Source organism: Ascaphus truei, chromosome 22 (assembly GCF_040206685.1).
Source record: "Ascaphus truei isolate aAscTru1 chromosome 22, aAscTru1.hap1, whole genome shotgun sequence".
Lineage (NCBI taxonomy): Eukaryota > Metazoa > Chordata > Amphibia > Anura > Ascaphidae > Ascaphus > Ascaphus truei.
In genome coordinates, this window is record NC_134504.1 from 6,318,429 (window position 1) to 6,326,522 (window position 8,094).

Below are 8,094 nucleotides of genomic sequence, written 5' to 3' on the forward strand. Positions count from 1 at the left end.
TGCTGCCTCTCCCTTTTCGGCGCACAGGTTGGTTCGTTCGACCCGTTTAGCGACGACCCGCGGCTTGGCGTGCAGAAGATTTACCTGTGCAAGTACAGCGGGTACCTGTCTGTCGCTGGGACCGCCGGACAGGTGAGAGACTCTCTGCCACCTGGGGGGGGGAATCTTGTAACCGGCAAACAAATTGTAACTGGGTTAACCAGGCCAGAACCGGGCCTTTTCCCTGGTCGGAAAGCCAACCTGCTCCTATCCTGATGCGCTAACTGAATGAGCGAGGCAGTGGGGTGGCCCTGACTATTGGGGACCCCCACACAGCGCCGGCTGCTGACCCGTATTCCCCTCGGCTGCAGGTCCTGGTTCTGGAGCTGAATGACGAGGCAGCGGAGCAGGCGGTGGAGCACACGGTGGTGGATCTCCTGCAGGAGCAGGAAGGTTACCGCTGGAAGGGCCACGAGCGGCTCAGGGCCCGCCTGGACCCGGTCCGCTTCCCCCCGGGTTTCCAGCCCTTCTCGCTGGTGCAGTGCCAGCCGCCCGCCGTCATCACCTCGCTGGCACTGCACTCCGAGTGGCGGCTGCTGGCGTTCGGCACCAGTCACGGCTTCGGCCTGTACGACTTCCAGCAGAGGCGGCAGGTGATCGTCAAGTAAGTGGCGCGAGGGGGAAGCGCGCCGGAGACACTGAGGGGCGCGCACGGGGGACTTGGATTGAGGGGGGGGGGGACACTCGAATTGAGGGGGAGGACTGATTGAGAGGGGGTGTGCGGGGGACCCGGGTTGAGGGGGTGGGGGGCGCGCGGTGGGCTTGGATTGAGGGGGATGCGGGTGGGACTCTGAGGGGGGGGGCGCAAGGGACTCTGAGGGGGTGGGGGCTGCGCATGGGACTCGGATTGAGGGGGTGTGCGGGGGACCCGTGTTGAGGGGGTGGGGGGCGCAGGGGACTCGGATTGAGGAGGGGGGGAAGGGTGCGCGTGGAACTCGGAGGGAGGGGTAACATTAACGTAGTGACAGGGTTAGCATGCATCCTTGGGGGGGCCCATCTTCTCCTTGAAGCACATGGCGTGACACTGACTGTGCGTCTTATAGCGAGACACCGTGACTGAGTGATTATGGCACCGCAGGAGTTACTGGCTCACGTAGAGCTGCAGAAGGACTCCAGGTGTGACGGGGAAATGAATAGGACTGGATGTTGGCAGTGCCCTTTCTGTGCCCACAGGTGCACCCTGCATGCCAGTGACCAGCTGGCGTTGGAGGGACCCCTCTCCCGGGTGAAGTCCCTGAAGAAATCCCTGCGCCAATCCTTCCGACGCATCCGAAGGAGCCAGGTCAACAAACGCAGGCCGGGCACGGATAGCAAGGTGCGGGCACATATATAAATACACGCGTGTGTGTTTACATTTACACATACATGGAGTCCAAGGAGGGGTTGAGTCCCAGTGGGTGGGGGATTGTTTTGAGGCTTTCGGGCCTATAAACGCCCAGACCACCCCTCTGGAGATGCCGCTCCCTCCTCCCCAGTGACCCCTGTGCTTACCCCCCCCCCCCCCCCAGCTGGTGCAGGAGGCCAACGCCCGCTTTGAGCAGGAGGCGCTGCAGGAGATGGAGCTGGCGCCCGTGCAGAGGCGGATCGAGGCTCGCTCAGCAGAAGACTCCTTCACTGGCTTCGTGCGCACGCTTTACTTCGCTGACACGTACCTGCGAGACAGTGAGTTAGACGCGGCGCGGGGGCCGGGGTGATTCCTGGGGGGGTCTTTGCTGGCTGACGCAGGTAGCGCGGTGGACGCAGCTCGGAGAGTCCGCGGTGGAAGAGTGCTGACATCTTCAATTCTCCCGGCAGGCTCCCGGCACACTCCCTCTCTCTGGGCCGGCACCAACGGCGGCACGGTGTACGCCTTCTCTCTGCGGGTGCCCCCTACGGAGCGCAGGATGGAGGAGCAGGTGTCCGCGGCGCAGGGTGAGCTGGGGCGGGGGGCTCCCATATTCCGGCACACAGTGTCTTGTGTCTTCTCTCTCGCACCCTGTACTGGGGCTTTATCTCCTCCTATAATCGGTGCCTCCCTCCTAATCTGCACCCCCCCCCCCCCCGTATCCTACATCACCTTCCCTGCTCCCGGCCTCACTTGTCCCCCCCTGCTCCCGGCCTCACCTGTCCCCCCCCTCTGCTCCCGGCCTCACCTGTTCCCCCCCCTCTGCTCCCGCCCTCACCTGTTCCCCCCCTCTGCTCCCGGTCTCACCTGTCCCCCCCCCCTGCTCCCGGTCTCACCTGTCCTCCACCCCTGCTCCCGCCCTCACCTGTCTCCCCCCCCTGCTCCCGCCCTCACCTGTCTCCCCCCCTGCTCCCGCCCTCACCTGTCCCCCCCCCTGCTCCCGCTCTCACCTGTCCCCCCCACTGCTCCCACCCTCACCTGTCCCCCCCCTCTGCTTCCGCCCTCACCTGTCCCCCCCCCCTGCTCCCGCCCTCACCTGTCCCCCCCCCCCTGCTCCCGCCCTCACCTGTCCCCCCCCCCTGCTCCCGCCCTCATCTATCCCCCCCCTCTGCTCCCGCCCTCACCTATCCCCCCCCTGCTCCCGCCCTCACCCGTCCCCCTCTGCTCCCAGCCAAGGAGATTCAGCTGATGCATCGGGCGCCAGTAGCTGGGATCCTAATTCTGGACGGTCACAGCGTCCCCCTCCCGGAGCCACTGGAAGCTGCTCACGACCTGTCCAAGAGCCCGGACATGCAGGGCAGCCACCAGCTGCTGGTCATATCCGAGGAGCAGTTTAAGGTACGGGTGTTGCCCGGGTTAGAGGGGGGGAGAGATGGGACAGGGTAACCATCCTGTGTGTTTTGGGGTTACTTGTGCCGCTGCCGCCCCCCCCCCCCCCCCACAGGTCTTCACCCTGCCCAAAGTGAGCAGCAAGCTGAAGCTGAAGCTGACGGCCACGGAGGGCTGCCGGGTGCGGAAGGTGGCGGTGTGCTCGTTCGGCAGCTGCCGGGCGGAGGATCACAGCGAGAACCACCTGACGGTGCTCACCAACCTCGGAGACATCCAGGTGGTGTCGCTGCCCCAGCTCAAGCCGCAGGTGCGCTACGCCTGCATCCGCAAGGAGGACGTGAGCGGCATCGCCTCGTGCGTCTTCACCAAGCACGGGCAAGGTAAGCGCCGGGCCCTGCGCCTGTGGACCGCCGACTGGCTGTTCTCTCACTGGGCGCTGCGCCCGGGGACGGCCCTGTGCCCATCGCCTGCTGGGCGGGGGCCGCCGGGCCCTTCTCGCTCCCCAATACGTGACTCTCTGGTGTCCCTGCAGGATTTTATCTGATCTCCCCCTCTGAGATGGAGAGGTTCTCGTTGTCCACGTGCTGGCTGGTGGCACCACGTTGCAGGGTGGACCCCCCCGAGCCCCCCCAAAACAGGGGGCGGCCGCAGCGAGGGGGCAGCACAGAGAGACAAACAGACAGATCCAGGTAAGTAACGGGGGGGGTTGTAACAGGCTCTTGCAATGCAACACATACCTGTAATGTAAGTTGGGGGGGGGAGGGTGAGTTATTTGACTCTTGGAAGTGGCAGATTGATGTGCAGGTCATTGCTACGTCCCCACGCCAAGTGTTTGGTGATTAAACTCTCTTTCTCTCTATGCGATCGCTCTCTTTCCTCTCTGTGATCGCTCCCTTTCTCCTCCCCCTGCAGGGTGTCCAGCAGGAGTGATGGGGACACAGAGGGTAAGCATGTCCCATGTGTCTGATTTGGGATTCTTGGGTTCTGCGGTGGATATAAAATAGTGTGTTGCGGAGTATAGTGCGCGTGCTCTCTCTCCTTCCCCGCGCGCTCTCTCTCCTTCCCCGCGCGCTCTCCTTCCCCGCGCGCTCTCTCTCTCCTTCCCCGCGCGCTCTCTCTCTCCTTCCCCGCGCGCTCTCTCTCTCCTTCCCCGCGCGCTCTCTCTCTCTCCTTCCCCGCGCGCTCTCTCTCTCCTTCCCCGCGCGCTCTCTCTCTCCTTCCCCGCGCGCTCTCTCTCTCCTTCCCCGCGCGCTCTCTCTCTCTCTCCTTCCCCGCGCGCTCTCTCTCTCTCTCCTTCCCCGCGCGCTCTCTCTCTCCTTCCCCGCGCGCTCTCTCTCTCTCTCCTTCCCCGCGCGCTCTCTCTCTCTCTCCTTCCCCGCGCGCTCTCTCTCTCTCTCTCCTTCCCCGCGCGCTCTCTCTCTCTCTCCTTCCCCGCGCGCTCTCTCTCTCTCTCCTTCCCCGCGCGCTCTCTCTCTCTCCTTCCCCGCGCGCTCTCTCTCTCTCTCCTTCCCCGCGCGCTCTCTCTCTCTCTCTCCTTCCCCGCGCGCTCTCTCTCTCTCTCCTTCCCCGCGCGCTCTCTCTCTCTCTCCTTCCCCGCGCGCTCTCTCTCTCTCTCTCCTTCCCCGCGCGCTCTCTCTCTCTCTCCTTCCCCGCGCGCTCTCTCTCTCTCTCTCCTTCCCCGCGCTCTCTCTCTCTCTCTCCTTCCCCGCGCGCTCTCTCTCTCTCTCCTTCCCCGCGCGCTCTCTCTCTCTCTCCTTCCCCGCGCGCTCTCTCTCTCTCTCTCCTTCCCCGCGCGCTCTCTCTCTCTCTCTCTCCTTCCCCGCGCGCTCTCTCTCTCTCTCTCCTTCCCCGCGCGCGCTCTCTCTCTCTCTCTCCTTCCCCGCGCGCTCTCTCTCTCTCTCCTTCCCCGCGCGCTCTCTCTCTCTCTCTCCTTCCCCGCGCGCTCTCTCTCTCTCTCTCCTTCCCCGCGCGCTCTCTCTCTCTCTCTCCTTCTCCGCGCGCTCTCTCTCTCTCTCCTTCCCCGCGCGCTCTCTCTCTCTCTCCTTCCCCGCGCGCTCTCTCTCTCTCCTTCCCCGCGCGCTCTCTGTCTGTCTCTCTGTGTCTGTCTCTCGCCCTGTCTTCCTCCTGTGTGTGTCTTCCCGCAGCTGTGCCCGCTGCTAGGCGTGACTCTCCCATCCTCTGTCAGTACACAGGTCCCGGGGCGCCCTGATGGAGCACGCGCTGCTGAACGATGAGCGTGAGTATGTTTTTAGTAACTAGACAGCGGCGTGTGCGTCAGTCTTGGCGTAGCACAGAGGGGCGTGTGGGTCACGTGTCACAGCCCGGCCTCTCTCTGTCCCCTTTGCAGACGTACTGAAGGAGATCCAGAGCACTCTAGAAAGTTCCAGAATGTAAGTATGCAGGAGAGCGGTCTACTCCAGGGGTGTCCAAATGCCGCCAACAGGCCACGTTTGAATATCCCTGCTTCAGCACAGGTGGCTCAGTCTCCGGCGCGTTTCCGACTCTCGTCTCTTTTGCTTCCCAGAAGCTTCGGCGAAAGGAACTCTCGCCAAATCCACGTAGGAAGCCGGCTCAGTAACGGCGCAGGTACGAAAACCGAGGGGGGGGGGGAAACGGGGTTACACGCCACGAAACGCGCTCTCCGTACGGTGGGAGATGAGGGGACTTCAGGGTCACTATCGGTTGTATTTTGTGGCCAAGATTAGACGGGCGAATGTGTCCAAATTTGATGTGCTGGCTACTTTGTTTTTATGAATATTTGGCCAAAAAAGTTCAATTGACCCCCCCCCCCTCAAAATATTTGACTATTCTTCCATTTCTCCCCTCCCCCGAATGTTCAAATACTCGTATTTTAAAAAAACATATGATTGGCGGCTTTCTATGAAGTGCAACACATTCGCAAATTTTAAAAAAAAAGCACCATTTTCGCAGCAAATTCAAATTTAGTCTCGGCATTGGCTTTTCAGCCAAAATGGTGGAATATATGCGTATTATTATTATTATTATTATTATTTTCCAATGTGTGGGCGGGAGGGCGATCTGCGTGACTTTTGCCATGTCCTTTCTATTATAACGGTGACGGGTGTCCGGATAGGAAGAGAGACGGGTTGGTGACAGCTGCTTGTGATGAGGGTTTTGAGCTGCAATGTTTCGGACGGGAGAGGGAAGTAGAGACAGATGGGCAGGAATGAGGCTGGGCAGAGTACTGAAGTGACATCCTAGGGAGGGGGGGAAGAGACGAGCAGAGTACTGAAGTGACATCCTAGGGAGAGGGGGAAGAGACGGGGCAGAATACTGAAGTGACATCCTAGGGAGAGGGGGAAGAGACGGGCAGAGCAGAGTACTGAAGTGACATCCTAGGGAGGGGGGGAAGAGACTGGGCAGAGTACTGAAGTGACATCCTAGGGAGGGGGGGAGAGACGGGCAGAGTACTGAAGTGACATCCTAGGGAGGGGGGGAGAGACGGGCAGAGTACTGAAGTGACATCCTAGGGAGGGGGGGAAGAGACTGGGCAGAGCAGAGTACTGCAGTGACATCCTAGGGAGGGGGGGAAGAGACTGGGCAGAGCAGAGTACTGCAGTGACATCCTAGGGAGGGGGGGAAGAGACTGGGCAGAGCAGAGTACTGAAGTGACATCCTAGGGAGAGGGGAAGAGACTGGGCAGATCAGAGCCTTGCACTAGGAGGAAATCTCTGATGCGGAATTGCTTGGTACGGGATTTGGAGCTGTAAGATTTCAGATGGGAGAGAATAGTAGAGACGGGTGAGCAGAAAGGAGACCGCGCAGAGTGCAGAACCAACTGCCTCTCCGATCAGAACCTCTCAGATGCAGAATTGTAAGCGGCTGCGGAGTGTGTGGGGGGGGGGGGGTCGGTGTATAACGTGTCCCCCCCGCAATGCTAACTGTGTGTTCCTCCTGTGTTTTCTCTTGTGTGAAACAGAATGAGACGCCGCAGACGAGACGCTGAAATTTTTGGGCGAGGAGCCCGTTGCCATGACACTACTGACCCGTGGGGAGGGAGAAAAAGAGCGCCAACACCCCCTCCCCGTACCCCAAACCTTCTCCTGTCTGCACCCCCCCCTCCCCTGTTCACTTGTTCCTGCGGGAGACTGTTTTTAAGTTATATCTTTTACTGCCTTAACCCCCCCCCCCCCCCCCCCGTGCGGACAGCGCTGACCCCAGGCAGGACCCACCCCCCGTGCGGACAGCGCTGACCCCAGACAGGAGAGGGCGCGGTTGTCATTTTTTTTGTTTGTTTTTATCGTCCGATGATTTTTAAAGAGAACATTTTGGATATTTTGCCTTTTATTGGAGTATTTTAGCAGCGTTCTTATGATTTTTTTTACAACGATATACAGGATGACCGCCGCGGTGACGCCGTGTGCCTGTTTGGATGTAGAATCTATTTTTGTAGCGGGGGGAATGGAGCTGTGATTGTCGGGGTGATCTTCACATTTTGTGGCCCAATAAACGCTGCCTGCTGACCGATCGCTGTCATTTCACGTCTTTGGTCCAGAACGTCACCCAGTCACACAGAGCAGTGATACAGCAGCACCCAGTCACACAGAGCAGTGATACAATAGCACCCAGTCACACAGAGCAGTGATACAGCAGCACCCAGTCACACAGAGCAGTGATACAATAGCACCCAGTCATACAGAGCAGTGATACAGCAGCACCCAGTCATACAGAGCAGTGATACAGCAGCACCCAGTCATACAGAGCAGTGATACAGCAGCACCCAGTCACACAGAGCAGTGATACAGCAGCACCCAGTCACACAGAGCAGTGATACAGCAGCACCCAGTCACACAGAGCAGTGATACAATAGCACCCAGTCACACAGAGCAGTGATACAATAGCACCCAGTCATACAGAGCAGTGATACAGCAGCACCCAGTCATACAGAGCAGTGATACAGCAGCACCCAGTCACACAGAGCAGTGATACAGCAGCACCCAGTCATATAGAGCAGTGATACAGCAGCACCCAGTCATACAGAGCAGTGATACAGCAGCACCCAGTCATACAGAGCAGTGATACAACAGCACCCAGTCATACAGAGCAGTGATACAACAGCACCCAGTCACACAGAGCAGTGATACAACAGCACCCAGTCACACAGAGCAGTGATACAACAGCACCCAGTCACACAGAGCAGTGATACAACAGCACCCAGTCATACAGAGCAGTGATACAACAGCACCCAGTCATACAGAGCAGTGATACAACAGCACCCAGTCATACAGAGCAGTGATACAACAGCACCCAGTCATACAGAGCAGTGATACAACAGCACCCAGTCATACAGAGCAGTGATACAACAGCACCCAGTCATACAG

The 8,094-nt window shown here is 59.8% G+C and overlaps 1 protein-coding gene across 1 annotated transcript; it reads left to right on the forward strand.

Annotated features, from left to right (window-relative positions):
- Window positions 1-7,238, forward strand: LLGL2 (LLGL scribble cell polarity complex component 2; the record flags this gene model as incomplete). Its single annotated transcript, XM_075579633.1, has 13 exons — window positions 1-132; window positions 351-643; window positions 1,213-1,354; window positions 1,548-1,701; window positions 1,834-1,950; window positions 2,595-2,761; window positions 2,868-3,132; window positions 3,285-3,441; window positions 3,665-3,696; window positions 4,938-4,988; window positions 5,100-5,142; window positions 5,277-5,338; window positions 6,693-7,238. Coding segments are annotated over 13 exons (1,620 nt in total), but the record flags the coding sequence as incomplete, so codon positions are not given.
- Window positions 7,239-8,094: the final 856 nt, after the last annotated feature.